Source organism: Anastrepha obliqua, chromosome 3, assembly GCF_027943255.1.
Source record: "Anastrepha obliqua isolate idAnaObli1 chromosome 3, idAnaObli1_1.0, whole genome shotgun sequence".
Taxonomy (NCBI): Eukaryota; Metazoa; Arthropoda; class Insecta; order Diptera; family Tephritidae; genus Anastrepha; species Anastrepha obliqua.
This window is the reverse complement of record NC_072894.1, coordinates 60,940,959-60,963,596: the sequence shown is the minus strand read 5'-3', so window position 1 is coordinate 60,963,596 and position 22,638 is coordinate 60,940,959. Positions and strand designations below refer to the sequence as shown.

The 22,638-nt window shown below is 37.1% G+C and overlaps 1 protein-coding gene across 1 annotated transcript in view; it reads left to right on the top strand.

Moving 5' to 3' along the window:
• The window catches only part of LOC129241509 (collagen alpha-1(XV) chain-like), a 227,317-nt gene that overhangs the window by 156,771 nt on the left and 47,908 nt on the right, over positions 1-22,638 (top strand). Inside the window, exon 9 of the mRNA XM_054877885.1 lies at positions 369-499. Within this exon, the coding sequence (XP_054733860.1) occupies positions 369-499 (131 nt within the window). The remainder of the gene's footprint in view (positions 1-368; positions 500-22,638) is intronic.

Here is a 22,638-nt window from a genome sequence, read left to right as displayed (position 1 = left end):
ATACATATACTTGTATGTATGTATGTATGTATGTATGTACATATATACTACAATCATTGGCAAATATGCAAATGAAAGTGCCAACAAGCATTTAAACCTGCATAGTCACTTACTACACTTAACTATGCAAACACATTTTAAATTATGTACTGGTTGATAAACAAAAAACCAAAAACAACAACTTTAGTACCATTGTGGCATTAATTTCAGTTGCAACGCGCAACTTTCATGCGACGTTAACTAGTTGCCACTTATTGATTCAAATAAGACTAGTATGTATGCAAGTAATTATGTATGCACATGTACTCCTATGTATGCGAAATGGCTTGCCCTCTCACCCTTAACTAATTTGTTTCTTTTCACTGCAGCTTCGCGTTGCTGCACTCAACGAGCCGTACGTTGGCGATCTGCAAGGCATACGAGGCGCTGATTTTGCCTGTTATCGTCAAGGGCGCAGAGCCGGTTTACTGGGAACCTTCAAAGCTTTCCTGTCATCCAGGTAATTTACAATTTTTGTAGAATTTTTTTTACTTTTAATTGTATTTCGTTAACGCATAATTTATTCTGATAAATTGCAGAAATTTATAACAAACCGCAAAAACCGAAAGAGATATATGCTTTAATTGTTTAATTTAATTTTGTATTTATTCATTTATGCATTAAAAAAAGCAAAAATGGTAAATAATCATGCCACTTAGAGATATAAAGTGCTGATTGGGCGGGGTTGGCTTTTTTTTGTAAAAGTTTTTTTAATGTAATTTTTTGGTGTAATTTAGATATCTAAATATAAATGCATATATAATTTCAGTGCTTCTGTCATCAGTCATATTGTCATATGCTGCAATTTATTTAATTAATTTGGCTAAGTTACTAATCGTTTTTTGTTAAATAAACGCCGCATTCTTTTTTATTGGAATACAAACCATCAATTTGGGCAATGAAATTTAATTAATAAATGCACACCACTTATAAAAAAACACACAAACTCATAAAAAAAATCATCTAAAACAAGGTAATATAATAAATAATAAACATAATTTATTACCTTCCAGTTTTACAAAGACAAAACCCAATAATTTACCAATTTAATAAAAAATAAAAAATAAATGTATTTTTGAATATACAGGGTGCATACGATCTTTGTGAACATACATTTGCGTGATAAGATAATTAACTCACAACGACTTATAGTCCGGGAGCCAGGGGTCGATTTTGGACTGCGTTTTTATACCGTTAAATTCTTGACTATACTTGTGACTTAGCTTTTATGAATAACGAGAGTGAATGTCAGCTGGCGCACTCGCGGTGAGTGTGATTGTGGGAGCGTACGAAGCGTGTCGAAAAAAAATTTCTACTAACTCATTTTATACCGGCTGAAATTTTTTTCATGCATTGTTGACATTTAGTAGAATAAAAAAATAGTCAGCTGCGCGGTAGAGGGGGAAAATGCGTCAGCTGAACGCAATGATACATTCTTGCTTCGGCTGACGGTCTTGCCACCGCTATAAACGCAGCTGACTATCATTATTATATTTTCATATGTGTCCAAAACTATGTAAAAAAATTTTAATCGGCATAAAGTAGTTTTACTTTTCAATTTTTTTTTTTGAAGTTCACCTGTTTAGCTGACGTGTTTCCCCTCCTATTTTTTTTTTTATTCTACTAAATATCAACAATACATGAAAAAAATTTCAGCCGATATAAAATGAATTGGTGGAAATTTTTTTTCGACACGTTTCGCAGCATCCCACGCACGTACCCACCGCTATTGGACCAGCTGACGGTTGGTTTCGTCATCCATTGGATGGCGTCTGCCTCCAGTGTAATTTTATTAAGTGCACCCGTTCATAAGGTTCGCCGAGTATGGAAAACATCAGGCGGCGATGCAGAATCTGTTGCAAAACGCAAAAACACGACACTGTCCGATCTGCAGAATTTATTCAACAAGTGTAAGCAATCGTTGGCAAGGTCCCTTCAAAATCAATGAGAGCTTAATTTTTCTGAGAGTCCTATCTGTCAAGTTGTCCATGAAGATGTCCGCAAAAGGCAGATTATGTCAGAGCAAATACGAGAATGGTGTGTAGATGTCCGTATGTAGATGCCACGCAAGTGGGTAAAATGTATGTTTGCCATTCACTTGGGAGTGGCCAAGACGATTTTTCTGCGTACGGTTCAAGCAGCTGACAACCTCTAGGCTTCGCCCAATCATTTTCTGGGTAGCTCCCGAACATCCGTCTGCGAGCAAGCTAATGTGAGAAGACAAAGCATGCCAGAATATCTGGTTGCGCGCTGGGTTTGGTACGCGCCACGTAAAAATCATTCCCCAATGAAAACGACAGCAAAGCCTCGGATGAGATACAAACGCTCAGGCTCTGAAAGTATTCGGTGCGTAAGCAGCTGGTAGTAGTAGAGGAAGGCCTGCTCTACTTTGGCAAGATCAGGTAGATAGAAACTTGGCTTCAGTTGTTTTTTCCAACGACTGGCGCGCTTTGTTAAACTCGGCCAAAATCGCGTAAGCGGTTATCGCACCAATCAAGAAGAAGAAATACGAGAACACCAAGTTATCTGCTCAAAACGCCTTCTAAACACAATTAAACACCCTATATCGCCTGAGATGTTAAAGTTGTTTCAAATGAAATACACTTTGATAAAGACAAACAGAAGAAATTACAGATGGCTATATCCCGCACACGAAGTTTCCAGTCACTATTATGGTTTTAAGGGGGTGGTAGGGTTTAGCGCTAAAAAAAAACACTTTTTTTTTAATTTTTTACAGAAATATGGCTTAAGATACTTTAATAAAATCAGTTGCATGTTATTGTACATCTTTTCAATAAGTTTTTAAAAAATATTAATAATAAAATATTGACAAATAAGCCCATGACAGAGTTTTTTTGGAGATATGTTTTTCGAGAGGTGCTCTGCGGTGCCAATCGGCATTCGTCGTAGAATCATCTGAAACTAAAAAAGTCGAATTTTTCAGTTAAAGTATGACGTAATGCTGCGTTCATCCCCCTACCCTTTTTAAATTCAAGGGACCACCTGTGAATTGCAGATAATGAGGTTGCAAAATCGTCGTTTCTTCGACAATGGTTTTTAACTTTCCCCTATTTTTTAGGAATATAATCATAGCGTGGTGCTCGATTTTCTTCAACTTTAACTATTAAAACTGTAACTAATTATAAAATTATTTACTACTACTTTTACTATTTATAAAATTTGTAAATTACCACTTCACTTGTAAAATACCCCAATACCTACCCACTTCTCGCAGTTGTGGGAAGGTGTAGAAGCGAATTATACATTTTCTGTAGAATAATTATAGTGTAAACGCAGTGTTCCTGATACTTTCCTAGTATGTTTTCAAACCATACATACTTTCTTGATTACCGCACGGTTTACAAAATATCAAAGAATGTGGCTTCCGAAAACCGCTACTTGGTTGCTCGAGATTTTGATATCGGTTGAGGTCATGACTTGAAATAAAAAATAAAAATAAAAAATTTTGAGAAATTACTTACCTGTAAACATTCAGTGAATGGCTTGGTGATGTAGTGATTTGAAGATTTAAATTAAACAAACTAATAAAAACGAAGTGTCGTTTGTTAAATTGTGAAAGCACATATTAATAACAAACCTCCAAATTCAGTTTTTTTGTACTTTTATGCAGATAGCGCCGTGGGAAGAAAGTGTGTGTATATGTTCCGTTTCTTGTGCTTAACAGTTTCTATGTATTCCTTCGTCTACTCTTTTTCTGCACAGACAAGTAATTTCCCTTGCTTTAGTTTGTATATTCTCGGGGTGTGAAGTCACAGCGAATTCGGAAGGTGCATTCTTCTATTCTAATATTCTTGGAAATGCACGATTTCTTACGGACTACAACAAAAATACTTACATAATTCACTCAGCGACAATTCAAAAGTTTGCTTAAAAGACGAAGCAACAAAAGTCCAAACATTTAAAGTCTTATTAAATTATTTTATTGCATTGGGTGTTTTTAAAAGCTTTAAATAAAAGAAAACAGAAATATTTTTGGAATAAAGGCTTTTTTACAATATTATAATCTGGTTGATAATTCCATGGCATTTATTTATTGAATATGATATTTGGCATTTGTCCCCCGGTGCCATGAGTTACATGGTCCATTCGATTACCCCAATTTTTTAGTACCACTTTTTCCAAAAAATGTAAGGAAATGGCGGCCGCCGTAGGGGAAGGGTTACGTGTGACTAACTTCGCGAACAGATTTTTTTTTTACAAAAAAAGTTTCTACATTTTGGAAGCGTTATATTGGCGTTAACCGATTCATGATGATTTGCCAAACCTTACTGAACAGAAATGTCATTAGAGTTTGCTATTCTCAGCTTTCAATTCACAATTATCGATAACGATTGTTCTCGTGTAGCTAAAAAAATACCCGTTACTAAGTACCGGAGCATAAGAAATATACACCATTCTAGTCCGCTCCAAAAAGAATAAATCATTATTCCACAATTTTTTCGTTGAGTGCGAAAATAAATGCGCTTCAAAAGAAGAGCAGAGTCAATTACACCGCTGATTATATCAGAGTGAAAGAATACTCGTTGTGTTTTGTGAAGAATTAAAATTTATTAAGGCAAATCTTGTATCATACGACAGAATTGGATAAACAAAATCAGCGATCTGAGAGGGAAGCGAATGCAATTAATTTAAATTCTTTCAAGTCCATTCATCTTGCAAAGCGGTTGCGACTTCCATATAAAGAAAGGATATTCAAGCTTGAATAGTAACTTTAGCAAAGTGAGCTGAACCAAAGCGCCAGACGAAGGCTAGTGTAGAATATTACTTAGAAGGTATGTAATTATAATGACTGAAAAATGGTGACACGCAATTCCTTAATTAATTATGATGTAGCAAATAACTACCAAGAATTAGAAAACGATATTTCAAAATATTTTCTTGAATTTAGGGGGAGGAGATTTTTATAACAGCAAGCTGCAGCGGTATTACGATATGACTTGAGTTTACATCATTTCTTCGACTTTTTCGAAAAGAAAAACAAAAACGAGCTAACTATTGCAGACCTGAACACGTTAGACATGCAAACGCTGTCTTAGATATTCTGGCCTAAAACCATAAGTAACACTGACTTATGGGATATTAATAAGCAAATACCTATCTTCCTCGATGTACGTCATAACAAATTGAAGTGGGTCGGCCAAACACTGCGTAAAATACTGGATGGAATCACAAGAGCTGTGTTGGACTGGAATCGCCAAGGCAGTTGCACACGATAATACTTAGAGGCGACAGGTGGTCCTACGGTTAAGGTCCTATGTTCCACCCAAGAACCATGGGAAACTACAAACCCATCGAGTGTCACTAGATAGTTATACTTTAAAAAAGTATTAACAAAGCTCGGACTGGTCGAAGTTAGTCATGCAAATGCTGTCTTGGCTCATTCTACAGTCATTTTCTTCGTACATTCGGTTTGTATAGGGTGGGCCATGTAAAATTTACTTTTTGAATCGGCTATAAAACAAAACTAATCAATATTTTTTCAAACTTTTTTTTTATTTTGAAGACTGAACATTGTCATTTATGAATGAAAAATAATATCGTTCAATTGACTGCCACGACTGGCTTTACAGTTGGCCATTCGATCAACCCAATTTTTAAGCACATTTTCGATTGTTTGGGCTCCAATTTCATGAATGGCAACTTCGATTTCGAGTTTTAAAGCATCAATCGTCTCTGGATGGTTCGCATGGCATTTGTCCTTAACGGCTCCCCACAAAAAATAGTCCAACGGGCTTAAATCACAGCTCCGAGGCGGTCAATTGATTTCGGTTGATTATTCGGTTTTCAAAAACGGTAGCCGAAAGTTCGAGTGTAACTTTGGCAGTGTCACAAGTTGCACCATCCCGTTGAAACCAAATGTCGTCCATGTCATCTTCTTCAATTTTTGGAAACAACTCGTTGAGCATGTCACGGTAACGCTCGCCATTTACTGTAGCCACGGCTCCTCGCTCATTTTCGAAAAAAAAATGGCCCGATGATGCCGCCAGACCAAAAACCGCACCAAACAGTGACTCGTTGTGCATGCATTTGCTTCTCTACAGTAATGTGGGGATTTTCTGAGCCAAAATCCCACAATTTTGCTTATTAGCGTAGCCACCGATGTGAAAATCAGAAAAGAAGAAGAAGACTCACCACTTTGGAAATAAGTTTTCAATATTCCCCAATTTTGTTCAAGCGGATAGCGTCCCATTTCGTAAATGTTAAACCTTTAAGTAAATCATGAACACATTTGACATGTCATTTGTGTTACCATTCTCAAAAAAATAGGTGGTTCAAAAAGCCAACGATATATGGCCCACCCTGTATTTAAGTAATAGCACGAACCGTGTTCTATATTAATCGTAATATGGTTGCCGTATTTAGTTGGAATGTAAAGCGATGCATCTCGTATCGCGAAATTATAGGATTGATCAGGAAATTCCTATCAGAAGTATTGTATTCAGGTTGGAAAATGAATTTCACATAAATCAAGCAAAGGATTCTAACTATTTCTCGGTATCTCTGGCAGCAGCTTCAGCAAAATACACATGGCTACAGCAAAAAGCAAAATACTAGCATTATTCAGTGAAAAGGGATATTCAGTCGCGTGAATTACATATTTAGCAGAGCCTTCCTGCATTTTTGGGCACGGTTTCGCACATCACTTGCAGCTGTAAAGTTGAAACACATACATAAGCAACGCCAAACTTAGAGATATTGAATATCTGACGACTTTTATTACCAGAGCATCATCGAATCGAGTTTTAATGCACCGGATATGTTTGTACTTATTTCACATGCAACCAAATGTAATTTTGGTACCGTAAACAAACATTGGCCATAATTTTTACTACTGCTTGTTGTAATGGTTACCAGCAGCAAAGGAAGTAGAAGCGAGAAAAATAAATTGACAACTACTAAAAAAGCTAGGAAAAAACAATTTGCAAGTTGAGCAGTGTTTACAAGTACCGTCATTATTTTCAATTACAACGCTTTCCACTTCCGTCTACTCATGATTTCGTTGTTGCAAATTGCTATTGAATATATGTATGCTTGTTTACCTTATAATGCATAGGCAGCAACGCCAAGGGGAGAGAAGTTTATTCGTAATGTGAAAGACAGATTTTTAAAATGCCCCGATAATGCCACGAATATTGACGTCAGTGCTATATTAAATTGAAAAACAAATCATCATTTAAGATTTTGATGAAATTCAGATGGAAGCACAAATATTTTATAAAATGAAGGGCGAGGAAAGACCAAAACTAGTTTGCAAAACCACTGAATTGTGCATAAAGGATACACTGCTGAATATATGCAAACATATTTAGAAAGTACGATGTCACAAGAACGGGTAAATTGAGCAGCACTTCTTCAAATCTATAGCGACTGATTTCCCACAATGAGAAGAATTTCAGAAAAGTTTGCTGCAAGCATGTGGAGATGCCATTATATTTGTTTATTTTCATGCGACTAAATGTTTTTGTTTTTTTAGTGTGATTTCCTTTTTTTTGTTTTCTTAAAAAAAAAAGTTTTTAGTGCTAATTTTTTAACATTGAAAGCATGTTTCCTCTTTTCCTTGAAAGTATTTCTCCACATATCTAGTTATACCTGTACCTGAATATATATATATACATATGTATATATATATTCAGTATATATTTCTAAGTTTTCCTCACTTTTTATAAATATAGTATCGTAGGAAAGCCTACAATTTTTTATTTATTCTACGTATTCATATACATGAGGGGATTTTATTCCAAGCCGCCCCCTGAAAATTTCCTAGTTGACGCCTGTAAGTACCCAAGCACCAGCCAACTATCAGCGTTTGGTCAACAGGTGCTCCTAATGGTGACTTGACTTAAAGTTAAGTTCACTGTCCTGTTCACTTTTACGTTATCAAGTATGACGTGGCTACTTATAATACTCTCAGCTCATACCTTACTTTCACTTTTCATTTTTATTGTTACTGAATGTTTTACTTGACTTTAGCAACTTTCTTAACCGACTCACCAACAATAGCAAACTTTCCGCACCCTACGAACCTCTTAATACGCACTCATTTCGCTAAAAAAGTTAGCTGTATAGTACCGTGGCAGTAGGTAGCACAGCATACTCGAGCGTGCAACAACGCGGCCAAGGACAAGTATGGCCTAAAGTAGCAAAGTGGCGCAGCAAATATAATAAAACGCAGCAAAGAAAGTTTTCTGAGAAGCGAAAGTGCTTTTGTGTTTTTCTTCTACTCGATCTCATTTGTGTTTGTTATGTACTCGTGTACACTCAATAGCTCGGTGGTCCGCCTTGCTGTCTGCTTTCCTCTACATTAGCCGGTCTCTTTATCTCTCTTACTCTTACCATCTTGCTGGATTTAATATATTATATACGAGCGCGTAGTTAATTTGGCTTATTAGAAATGTTAACCCAAATACTGAGCATACACGACACCAATTGCAAGCAGTTTTTCTTCTCATCGACACACAGAATGTGCGACTATGCAAACGCCCAACCTGCTTATGATAATTTCTTAAAATTAAGCGCTTCCTGTGCGTTACAACCAGTCTTGCGTGCGCCTACCTTGCCTCTGTTGCCAACTTTCATTGTTGCTTTTGTCATGCGTCAGCATAACGTTGCTTTACATAATTTAGTGTAAATTCAACAAAGGCAGTATGCATGTGCGCAATACAGCATTACAACAGCAGCTTCGAGCTTCATTAAAAATGGCAACAACTGCAACGCCATCAACAACTACCATTTCTGCTATTGGGGTCAAGTTGAAAAGTAAATTCCGCATGTATTATGCAGAAGCTTCCATAATTGCAGCGCAGCGCCTCACGACACAACGTCTGGCCCCTGGTATATGTCTTGCACCTATGCATGTAAATGCCAGTACGCCGAGGCGTATGCGTTACGACTGCCCGAATTCGTAGACAATCTTAACTATCAAAGTTACGTTTGTTCACAAATAGACAAAGTTCATAGTGTATATGAATCTTCTCTCCCCATAGTTGCTCTTTACGTACATTAGTATATACAAATTTATGTATTTGCACATGCATGTGGGTATATATGGATGTGTACATTTGCTCATGTTCATGCTTGTCGTAAATTCATGGGGTTTCCTTCGGCTCGCCTTGCAGGAGCTTTGGCATTACTAGTTTTCGCCTAGAGTTACAGCACTGCATAACATACTTGCACTTTCTTGTGTACCCACATGCAATCATACACATATGTCATATATACATAGTGCCCATAACTTCCTGTTTGTACAGCATGCTGCCTTCCGCTAACCAGTAGATTGCCGCAGTTCGAATCAGCTGTGCGCTTCACCGTCACTCAGCGCATTTTTATTGCATTTCCTATTACTTACTATGAGTTCATCTGAGACTGATTGTGTATATATATATAAACAGAGGTGCATATATGTGTAGATTACGCAGAGTTCATTTATTTGGAGCACCATCCCGTTTTCTTAACGTCTCTTGCTGCTACCATCTCCGATTTCTACTGCACGTAGGTACACACATATACACTCTTATCTCAAAGTTCCACGTGAGTATTGCATAAACTCACCTTCTAATTAGTTGGCAAAACGTTGCTGCTGCTCGTCTGTCTGTCACCTGCATTTGATGGCAATACTCTTGCAAATGAGTACTGCTCTATTCGCCAGCGCTCTTTTAACGCACATTTCTTTACATTTCATATTTTCACATCTTTGCAGCTTTGCTTGCATCTTCTTTTAGCTGCTCAGCGACCTAACTTAGCTTTGTTCTCCTTGAAAATAATTGCTGCAGCTGTGCGTATATGTATGATTTGACATTTAATTAAAACAAACAAGTGCTTCGCTATTTTATAAGTCGTTTGCAACTCCTCTACTGTTAAATACTAAAAATCATGGGCAGACTTAAAAGCATACAAACAAATGTATGTTTGAGATACTTGCTTAAACTAACTTAAATGTATGAAAGCAACACTCAAAACTTTTCCTTTTTATTTTCTTATAAAAAAAAATAAATAATTGGCGCGTACACTTCTGTTAGGTGTTTGGCCGAGCTCCTCCTCCTATTTGTGGTGTGCGTCTTGATGTTGTTCCACAAATGGAGGGACCTACAGTTTCAAGCCGACTCCGAACGGCAGATATTTTTATGAGGAGCTTTTTCATGGCAGAAATACACTCGGAGGTTTGCCATTGCCTGCCGAGGAGCGACCGCTATTAGAAAAATGTTTTTATTAATTTTGCTTTCACCGAGATTCGAACCAACGACCTCTCAGTGAATTCCGAATGGTGATCACGCACCAACCCATTCGGCAACTTTAATTTCAAGTTGACTAAAAATTCAAAATAAAAATATTTAAATAATAATAATAAGTTGCCTATATTCTTCATAAATGTTTGTTGAAGAGCTCTAGAGTGTTTCGTGACCCCCCAAGTACTGACAATCTTTCTGGTAAGCCTTTTTATAGCAGAAAATGTACCCAGAAGCAGCGAATGCCGACCGATTTTAAAAATATTTGTTTCATGAAAAAATTTTCCCACAGTTCTAAGACTTAGCAAAAAGTTACTTATTTTACTTATTTTCAGCTCTTGTAAAAAATGTATTTTTTTATACTTTTTAATTTTACAAAATAGTCAATTGCCCATTCATTATTCGGTACTTGTAAACTGGCAGATGGTTCCGAACAACAGATGGCCCTTTATGTGGAGCTTTTTCATGGCGGAAATACTCTCGGAGGTGCGCCATCGTCTGCCGAGGAAGCTGTGGGGACCGTTCAGAGAAGGAGACTGTTGAGCACTTTCTCTGTAAATGTCCGGGTTTGGCTGCTAGACGATTAAGGTCACTGAGTGCTTCTTTCTTCGACAACCTGGGGCAGTGCGTCAACTTAAATCCCCTCAATCTTCTCCATTATATCAACGGCTCTGGCTGGCGGTAAATATCTGCCTGTTAGAGGTCTCATAATGGTATCAAAATTGCGCTTCAGTGCTACTTGAGGAGTGGCAGACTGGCACCTAAACCATTTCATTTACCTACCTATCAGCCCATATGACTACGGCGTCTAGATTTAATTTATTTGAAATAAAAAACTAGTTTCTATAGACTTGTTCTATAGAAGCGTGACCGGCAAAATTCAAATTTAGAGTTGCGTTATAAAAAAATTGAAATCCTCCTAACCTACACCTTTTGCAATATGTCTTGTGCAATTTTTTAGTTTTGTTGTTTTACTGAATGAGTTCCGCGTATTAAAATACTTGCAAAAGTCGAAGACGTTCATAAATAATTGGGTGTAACCGTATAGACCTGTTAAGAAAGTAGCTGATTTCGCTGGACGAGGTTCAAAAAAATATGCCTTTCTAGAGCAAGATCAGAAGATTATTGATTTGTGTATGACAAAGCTGAACTTATCGTTGAGTTAAGTTGCAACAGTTTTAATGAAAAATAGTGCTAATATATACAAAGACACGATTCGAAGACTTCATGTTCAGAAGGCTCCAAACATTGAAGAAAGTCTTGAACAGGCTAAGGAAAATTCAGAATGGAATTGGGCAAACGGATGAATCTTCTTTTTGGGCCGATAAGTTGCCCACGTCGGTCCTGGTGTATTACTGTAATCGACAATTTCAACGCACAGTGAAGAAACCAGTTAAGGTTCATGCTTTAGGCTGCTTCACCACAAAAGGATTTGGCCATTTATTTGTGTTTACCACCGATTTTAAGGCACTTTTAGTGAGTAAATCTCACCAAATAAGTTACTTTCAGCTGTGACGATGTTTGGAAAAAGAAGGCAACGATCCCAAACATCAAAGCCGAAGGTGTATAGAGTGGAAGTAGCAAAATGGGACTGAAATGTTGGATGAGCGCTTACAGTCGTCTGAAGCCAACCCCTTTTGAAAATGTGTCCAACCAACTTCTTCATGTCCTTAATCCCTCGTGGGACATAGAGCATCAATCACGCCTACGCGCCATCTTGTGCGATTCTTAGCAATGCACATCAATTGGTCCCAGCTATTTCCGATGCTCCCAGCTTCCCTTCCAACTGTTCACCTCCAAGTTTCCCTTGGTCTGCCAGGCTTGCGATAAACCTTCGTGATACCAATAACTTTCATGCGTAGATTTTGCCCAATTTGCTTCATTTTTGGCGTTTTGATAAGTTCGACTGGCTCCAATAGATCTACGTTGGAAATCGTTTTGCGAAAGATGGATTTGCTCACTGTCCATGTGCAGCAAGCATAAAATACAGGGTTGCCCATATTCGACGGACCCATGTGTTTTTTGGGCCCATTCAAATCGACGAGGAATTGTTCGCAGGCAACAATCCTTGCGTCAATTGAATCTTATACGCGAATAAATGCAAATCAATGTGGATAATTCGTTGTAAAGTGGTCCGACCAATACCCAACTGCTGAGAACGGTGATTTTGGGATGTCCTTGGCGATGTATCAACACTGGCCCGTAGAAGAGCAATATTCTCATCCGATCGCCTTGGTCGCATCACCAGTCGAAAACCTTTCGTACAAACGTTTAATGGTGTTCTTAGAAGGCGCACTTTTCATATTGTTTAATTTTTTTATATGCACGTTGAGTTTTCACAATTGACTTCAATTTGAGAGAGCTCGCGTGGCGCGTACTGTTCCATGGTAAAAATCTACTTGGACTGACGCTTTCAATGCGGTATGTCATTAAGCGATCTGACGTATCTATCAAAAGATACAGGGTTGCCAGATGGGTCCGTCGAAAATTAACAACCCTGTAGAACCGATAATACGATGGATTTGAAATTACTCATTTTTGTGTGAACGCTGATGTTCTTATTGCGCCACACACAAGACAGCATACCAAAGGTTTTACCAATTAGTTTTACCAATGCGAAATTTGACATCAGTTTGTTAGAATCGAATTGGTTGAATAGTTTCTAATTTAAAATACCTGTTTCATGAGAAAACCGCTTTGCTCATTAATATTAAAATATAACTTATTAAAATAAATCAGATATGAAAATAAATAAATTACAATAATTACTGGGCTTAGTTGGACTGTTTCAGCAGCTACAGTAGCAATTCAGTTGCAAGTAAGCATGACCGTATCAAATATAAAAATACGTCCTTCTTCGGGTTACATTTCTTTTCAATTGGCTTATTTACTTAAAGTGAAAAAATATCAAAAATAGAGATAAGGTCGAAGTTCACAGTTTATTGTGCCCTCTGCGCCTTACTGGTCTGTGCTAAGCGTATTTGCTTCTGGGGGTCAATTCTCGTTCTGTGTAAACGTAAAGTGAAAAAAAGTTTTTGTTTTCACAGACACTTTTCACTATGTCCTTTCACAAACGAGTATTTTGAGATTCTCGTTCGTGTCATGATAAAAGTGTTTCGTTTCCACTGTAGCCATGAAACTTTTGCAGGTGTGGTATTTCAAATGGCATTTGTTGTAAAGCTAAATTTAAAGAAAATGTGTCGGAAATAATTATTCCACTTGATTTGCAGCAAAGAGTTCGTGATGAGAGAACTTATTTCCTCACGTTAAAACTACAACACAAAATCCCTTAGTGATGAGGTGAGGGACCTCATGTACATGTTAGTTCCCTGACAAATATTTCAAGTCGTGATATTTTGAACATTACTAGAAGACAACTTTTGCAAATAGGGAAAGAGGCTTTTACCAACAACATTCAATTATAAAATGTATTCATATTCATATTTGTTGTAGCAAAACTCCACAAAAATTGCTCGTTAGTATATATATGTAATGTTATACTAGTTGCAATAAAAATACTAATAATAAAAAAAAAACAATATTCTTTTATTTTTTTTTTTCATTCGTTTTTAACAAACACGTTTGTTCATAAGCTGCGTTTGTTTAAAACTATTGCTTAAAGGTAACGCAATTGTATTAAAAATGTTTAAACTAAAAAAAATACTTCAAAAAAGCTCTTTTTCTTTGATAAGGAATGTTAATCATAAATATTAATTAATTAAAAATATATATACAGTGGCTCCGAAACAAAGTGGTCCAGCGTTACAATATTTAATATATTTGTTGACGAGACCGCCTAAAAAAACTACCAACAACTTGCGCACACACCAGGAAACAACTTTCCTCACGTTCAAGCTACAACAGAACCCGAAAAACTGATCGGAAAAAGTACGCCTAGATAGTGATAACTATAAGAACCTAAAAAACTATTTTTGAAAATAGTATAAAATCTATAACAGTTTTTCAAATAAATACTGAAAAATAATTTTAGTTGATTTATGTAATGTAAAAAAGCTAGGATAAAATGTGAACTCCAAATTAATAGTTTAATTTAACATTAATTTCAACAACTTCAAAGTTTAATTTAATAACTTAAAAATCAAGTCGGAAGCACAAAAAGATCAAGGAGTCGACTTCATATTGCCCTAACATTGGCCTTTACAAAAGTAGAGTTTATTCTACAACAATAACCATATAAATCCTAGTTTAAAACTTTATGCAAGTTAAAAAAATATCTCTAATTTTCATAAAATTCTTCAATTTTTTAAACAAAACTTTTCGGGCATACAGAGTAGCCACACAACTATAGTCACATATGTACGCTTGCCACGAACCTCCTTCTCCATTTTTTCACACACAAATTGCCATTGAAAACAAAATTTCCATATGAAAATATTTTGACGCTTCTTTTAATTTGTTCACGGAAAGCGAGTCGAAAGTGTGATGAAAACGGGAGAAAAACTTTTCATTTCACGGTTACATAGAACGAGAATCGACCTCCTGTACTTTTTCTCCTCGATATGGCTTCGTTTAACGGTCCCACGCAGATGATTTCGCAGTGTGCAGTAACCAGTGAGAGTGCAATTTGTTCTTTTTAGAGATTATAATTTATATCTAAATTGGGTTTACTTTGCAAATAATTTTTTAATATTTTCTAAATTTAAATTTGTTTATTTCGAGATGCAAAGACTTAGCTATTATTCACTGAGTATCTTTTTCACTTAATTTTGAGGTCAGTAAAATTTGCATTAACGTAAATTCGTTGAAAAAAAGTGATTAGGTTAGCCTTACCTGGTCATCCGTTTTGAAAAATGATACGTAGATTAAAAGCTCCTTCAAATCAGCTCCCATGATCATTCCATGAACACCCAATGAAGGAACTAAATTTTTGCTTGAATTTTTTTATCTCGATGCCAAACGATGAACAATTGTATAGTCACAAAAGGAGATGAAGAAAAAAGTGCATGTGTTCGACTACAACAAAATTCATTAATTTTTAACTCAATCAAAGTAAAATATGTAAGTAAATAGTCGGTTGTGTCTTCATATTTCCATATGTAATAATAACATTCTTCACGTGAAACACAGCTGATGAATAAATTGCATACTTTCTTTCATTTTCTTATTTTTTTATATTTTTTCCTAAGTTTGAACTAAATACATATAAATGCGGATATGGGTATACAATTACAAAAATACATCAAAGACGCATAAAAGTAAAATGGTATGGCAATTACAACTTAAGTCCAAATACAAAGTGGGAAGCAGACGTGAAGGCAATGTACTGCAGGGAGCAAATGTTAGGTCAGGGCAATGGTTACACAAGTCGGATTATGTGGCATCGTAAATCTTACAAGCATACAAATGAACGCAAAAGATGCTGCCACAATCGTAAACGAATGAATGCGGTTAAGTAAAAATAAGTCGATGAAAGGGAAGTAGGGAGAAGGAGTGCCAAAGAGCACGAAATGGGAGAGTTCGGTTCAAATGGTTTGAATGGCAATAAGAATGACAAAGGCAACGGCATGCCAAGTCTTAAATTATGGCAAAACAATTTTCATAAACCACGAGCAGAGTTAAGAGCAGCGATGAAAAGCGCTAAACGACCCATAAATACACATAAAAGCCAGTATGAGGGGAAAGAACTGAGAGCAAACAAAGAAAAAAGCAAAATGGAATCGTATGTTGCAAGATAAACTTTGCTTTTGTGGCACTTGTATCAATGACTTGGTGCCCGAATGGCATCTGGCAAGTAACAGCTGCCTACGTGCGAATACAAACGAAACAAACAAAAAAAAAAAACAAAACAAACTCACAAGGCGTTTGTGAGCACGATATCCTACATAACATAAAGTGGCGCATCGTGGCGCACAGAGAAAACAAAAGCCTTATCATCGTTTGATCAAATTAAAATAATTGCTCTTAAGCACCTGAAATTATGCTACAGCTTGTTGTTGTTGCTGCTATACGCCATTCAAAGCCATACTCGCGTCGTGTACCCATTTATTTTCTTCATGCTGGTGGTTGTCACTTCCGCTATGCATACAGCCACTGTCACTGACAGATGGGCAAATAAATAGAAACAAAGAAACAGAAGCACATTGAAAGAGATAAGCGTGATAGCAGAGGACACCGCACATGTATAATAGCAAGTGGCTGCCACTTATCTGAAATGTTCTGGTGTTTGTACGCCCTCAGTTTTAAATTAAAGTGTAAATAAATGGTACACATGTACTTGTGTTAAAGAATTTGTTTTTTTAGTTGGAGATGTAGAAAGTTGTTGTCAGATATACTTCACATTCTTTGTGATTAAATTTCATATAAATTAAATTTCGATCATTGCGAAAGCACGCAACTTTTTACTAACAAAGTTATTGTAACTTTTCAGATTATTCTTTCATAACAAAAAGTCATATATTATTAACAAATCCACACATACATATCCCATGTGCGTACAAATTTAATAATTAAAACCCACCTTCTGCATTTTAGAGTGAGCGTGACCAGAGGCGCTCTGATCCTCTTACAAGCCGTAATTGTTATTTCTATACGCGCGCGTATTTGCGTCGAAGTGTGTTATAACTTTGTGTGTTATAGCTAAGATAAATACATAGAAATTAAGGTATTTTTTCATTTTTTTTTTAAATTGTCGTAGAAGAGAATTCAACAATCGTTTTTTTTTTGGAACTTTTTTATGACAACCTACATACCTCATTTTAACAAGAGTGTACGAATCATATTCGCTTGGGTTTCACTTTGTTTCCCCGCAGTGGGTGAAATAATATTTATGCGGAAGGCGTTGTATGATCAAAATTTACGGTATATTCTCTGAAACATTTCTTGCCTGCTCTGAAGTGCCTCAAGGGAGTGCTTTAGTCCCCCTACTCTTTGTGTTATTTGTCAACGATGTAAGCAATTGCTTCTCATTCCCTAATTTCCGTTAAATGCTGACGACATAACCGCGAACAGCCAGTAGTCGCTGGTAGCCAAATCTGGCGAATAGGGTGGATGCGGAGCAATTCGAAGTTCAATTTATTCAGTTTTGCCAACACTTTTTTTATATCCATCATTTTTCGATCATTCAAAACGGTTTAGTGGATTTTTATGGTGTTACCGTCTCATTTTGACGTCCACTGCGTTGTGCATCCTCGGTGTCCCTATGACCACGTTTGAAGTTACCAAAACATGGTTTTATTATTGTTTCTTATAGAGCGGAGTCCTCATGGCACTTGTTAATCCATTGCTTCGCTTGAACGCTATTTTCCCCCATAAAGAAGCAGCGTAAATTAAAAAAAACCAATATTTTTGTTTTTTGATCCATTGTTTTGAGAATATCAAAACCAGCACCACTCTTCGCACAATAACTCACGAACTAATGAATAGAATGTCATGAAATTTTCACAGCTGTCTTTTTGAGATTAGTACTAACTGCAAAAGAGGTGAATGCAATAAAATTAGTGCTATCTATATGTTAGGCCCGGGACTTTTCAGCCCATTATGTGGTGTCAAAAATCACAACTTTGCTTAAATATCGAAAAATGCTGTAATATCACTTTTTCCAAAATCCAATTCTTTTTGTTGAAGAATCCTCAGATGTATGTGTAATTTGGATATAGTCGTTTTTCATTTAACAGTCACATTAATTTCATCTTACCAAAATCATACCACCTTGGTCAAAAAGTTCCCGGGATATATTCAGAAAACTCAAAATACAATTTTATTCTTCAAAAGTGATCTTATCGCCTTTAAAGTACTCCCCAACAACTGCAATGCTTTTATGAACGTTTTGGAATTTTATTTTCCGTATAACCATCACAGCCCTTTTCAATTTTTCCATTACTTCCCTTTGGCTGTGAAAACGCATTCCCCGTTGTGGGTTTTTGACTCTGTCAAACAGAAAAAAATTTCAGGAAAGTGTATCAAGTGAATTCAATGACTCTTTTAAGTGAATTCAATGGCTCTGTGTGACGATACGTGCAAAATCCACGAATTGTTTTCCCACAAATTCTGTATTTTTTGGCGAAATGCTTCACGTAAAGTACTCAAACGCCCAAATACTAGTTCTCATTAACTATCGGACCTTCTCGCAAAAGTTCAATGTGTCAATACCATATAATCCACAAAACAGTGAGCTGATGTTTTAACTGAAAACGACGTAGTTTTGTGGTTCATTCGGAGCTCTCCATTCACTCGCCTGACTACTGAATTGCGTATCGTACTCATAAACCCACGACTTGTTTCCAGTAATGATGCGTTTGACAAACGTTAAGTCGGATTCAACCTTGAAATATTGTATATTTCTCGATATATACCCGGCTCTTTTTTTATTCCAGTCCTTTGGGGCCAACTTTGCAGCTACGCGGCGCAAATCCAAATCATAATTCCAAAAGCAATGTTCAAGTCCTCTGTCAGCTCTCTGATGATTAATTAGAGGGTACTGATCAAATGTTTCCCCTCTATTGATGTATGCATCAGCTTTCGATATCGACGGCCTGCCTTAGCCACTACTCGTCATCCTCGATGAGGATCTCTTCTGAAGCGTTCATGCCACTCATAAATGGTTGTTTTCTTTAGAGTATCATTACGGAAACAGTTTCGCAATATTTCTGCCACCATTCCCATTGAATCCATTTTCAATTCAACATTAACACAAACTCCTTCTTGCAAGTTCAAATCCATTTTTAAAACTGTAAAGGATCATAAACACTCGCAGAGGTAAATTTGTTCAATGCGGCGTAACTTTTACATGAAATGGTGATGTAGTATTGGTAGGAAAGTTCATAACAGATGTAGCAATCTAACAAAAAAAAACCGAACTCAAATCGGGGGCTTTAAAGTGCCACCTGGCGATTGTTCTGGGAACTTCGTGATATTCTGTCTTAAGCTTTGTACGACGGAACAGCTCAAATCGTACGGCCCCTTATAACCTGCAATTGCTGTTTACTGTATACGTGCGCTCTAAGTTAAAATATGCCTCGTTTCTTTTTCGAATATGTTCAGAAGACGTCTCTGAAATTTGTACTAAGATTATTAAAGCTTTCTTATTTTTGAGTACGAATGTGTACGACCGATTTTATGGTAATAGCTATACCCAATTTAGATATATAATTTAGATTTATATATCGTCCCCTTAGTATAACAATAGCCTATGTGCTCATAGGCTATTATTTTTTTATTGAATTTTTGGATTCTCCATCGTCGATTTTATATGTGGTCAAAATTTTGTCAAATTCTAGTTCCACAAAGTGGGTCAAAACGGCAGTCAAAAAATAATAAATATTTACAGACATAACGAGATTTGAGTGAGAGATACTTTCGACAAAAAGTTTGAAATTCATTTTCTCAAAACATCAAAAAATTTATAGGCTATTTTAATACTAAGGGGACGATATTATATTATATTATTATATTCGTTTTGAGAATTTATTAAAACCAGATTTTAAAAGCCACACCATTCGGGCAAAAAAAAAATTGTTCATACAAAAAAAATATTTTTTAAGGCATTTTTAGAACACGTTGACGACCTTTAAAAATACATTAGTTATTAATTCAATGCCGATATTCTTTGTTTCTAGTTGCATTAATTGGGTAATACTACTTATAAATAATTCTTTGTAATTGTAAAGGGTGATGATATTCGAGGGGTTTTTTCAATAGCGTGTTTTTACAGCTTACCTGTGACTACTGTCAAGCTAAATGCATAACTTGTTTCAGTATTCATTGCTATTTCATGATGAAAAGACTTACGCCTCAACAACGTTTACAAATCGTACAATTGTATTACGAAAATCGACGCTCTGTGAAAAATGTTCATCGTGCGCTCAGGCCAACTTAAAGTGTAAGTCATCGCTGAATAATTGGCAAAAAATGTCGTAATCTTCACAAATTTGATGGTTCTACACGAATTGCCCAATTTGAATTTTCAGAATGCGGTCTCCGTACGCGGGTCATACGCTGGAGAAATGGTGACGGGATGTCATTAACGTCGCGAGCGATATTTTCCTTTAGTACAGAAATGATCACTGGGTTTGTTTCATAAAGTTTACTTTTGAAATAACTTCACAGAATAAAGCCCTTAGGGATAAAATCGGGCGACCTGGGTCGCCAGGATATGTTATCGCAACGGCTTATTAGCTTGTTAGGGAAAAAATCACGCAGTATCGCCTCTGGTCCTTCTGGCCGTGAGGGGCATAACGCCATCTTACTGAAACCATGTGTATATGTGCACTGCAGAAAGGGTATTATCTCATTATTGGCAGAAAATAACTTACCATGCGCCGATAAGAGATAACACAGAAACTGCTTGACCTCAACGATTTTCAAAATATATGATCCGGCTGTGACTGTTGATGTTTTAATAGTGAGTTCTGCCCTTTAGGTGGCCAAGAAAGGCTATCGTAAGATTATTTCTCAATAATTCATGTGCAATAATGGTTGAAAATCACAAGGCAGCCACTCTCAGCCCATGAATGAATAAAATCTTCACTTGAATATTACGTAAGTATAGAATATTTTAAAGTGAACAATATCCACGACGAGCAGTTCTAAACGAATCATTGACCTTAAAATATGCTTCGAATACGAATGCCCAACACTTTACCCATCTCTGCGAAATTTTATTTTTCAAAATATTCCTTGAACAATGAAAAAAGTGTTACACAGGCAATTGAACAGACGGAAAGTAAGTGCACCAGGAGGATGGCATAGTTTTTCACCTACTTTATCCGATTTACGAACGGCAGATAGTTTTTCATGAGAAACTTTTTCATGGCAAACATATAAGCAAAAAAACCGAGGAGCGACCTTCTTCTTCTTAATTGGCGCGATAACCGCTTACGCGATTTTGGTCGAGTTTAACAAAGCGCGCCAGTCGTTTCTTTCTCGTGCTAACCGGCGCCAATTGGACATACCAAGTTAAGCCAAGTCCTTCTCCACCTGATCTTTCCAACGCAGAGGAGGCCTTCCTCTTCCTCTGCTACCACTAGCTGGTACCGCATCGCATACTTTCAGAGCCGGAGCGTTTGTATATATTCGGACGACATGACCCAGCCAACGTAGCCGCTGGATCTTTATTCGCTGCGCTATGTCTATGTCGTCGTAAAGCTCATACAGCTCATCGTTCCATCACTTGTGTATTCCCTATTGCCAACGTGCAAAGCTGCAAAAATCTTCCGCAGAATCTTTTTCTCAAACCTTCAAGCGTCGCCTTATCGGATTTTGTCGTCGTCCACGCTTCTGCGCCATACGTTAGGACGGGCATGATGAGAGTATTGTAGAGTGTTACTTTTGTTCGTCGAGAGAGGACTTTACTACTCAATTGCCTACTTAGTCCAAAGTAGCACTTGTTGACAATAGAGATTCTACGTTGGATTTCAAGGATTTCGGTGTTAATGCTGGTTCCTAAATACACGCCTTTACAACCTCGAAATTATAACTGTCAACAGTGATGTGGGTGCCGATACGCGAGTGCGCCGACTGTTTGTTTGAAGACAGGAGGTACTTCGTTTTGTCCTCGTTCACCACCAGACCCATTCGCTTTGCCTCTTTATCCAGTTTGGAGAAGGCAGAACTAACAGCGCGGATGTTAAAGCCGATGATATCGATATCATCGGCATACGCCAACAATTGTACGCTCTTATAAAATATCGTGCCTGAGCGATTAAATTCTGGGGCTCGTACGATGCTCTCCAACATCAGGTTAAAGAACTCGAGCCACCCTGTCTGAAACCTCGTTTGGTACCAAACGGCTCGGAGAGGACCTTCCCAATTCTGATGGCGCTGCTGGTGTTATGCAACGACATCTTGCAAAGCCGTATTAGTTTTGAGGGGATATCAAATTCAGACATCGTGGCATACAAGTAACTCCTTTCCGTACTGTCGAGTGCAGCTTTGAAGTCGACGAAAAGATGGTGTGTGTCGATCCTCCTTTCATGGGTATTTTCCAAGATTTGGCGTATTGTGAATATTTGGTCAATGGTAGACTTTCCAGGTCTAAAGCCACATTGATAAGGTCGAATCAGTTGGTTACGGTGGGATTCAGCCTTTCACTCAATACGCTCTCTAGTATCTTATATGCGAAATTTAGAAATCTAATCCCGCGGTAACTGGCACAGATTGCAGGATCTCCCTTCTTATGGATCGGGCAGAGCACACTTAAATTCCAATCAGCAGGCATGCATTCATCCGACCATATTTTGCATAGAAGCATCTTACCAGCTCCTCGCCACCATGTTTGAATAGCTCAGCCGGTAGTCCGTCGGCGCCCACGGCTTTGTTGTTCTTTAGCCGCGTTAAAGCTATTCCCACCTCATCATGGTCGGGTAGTGGAACGGTAATTCCGTCGTCAACGATTGGG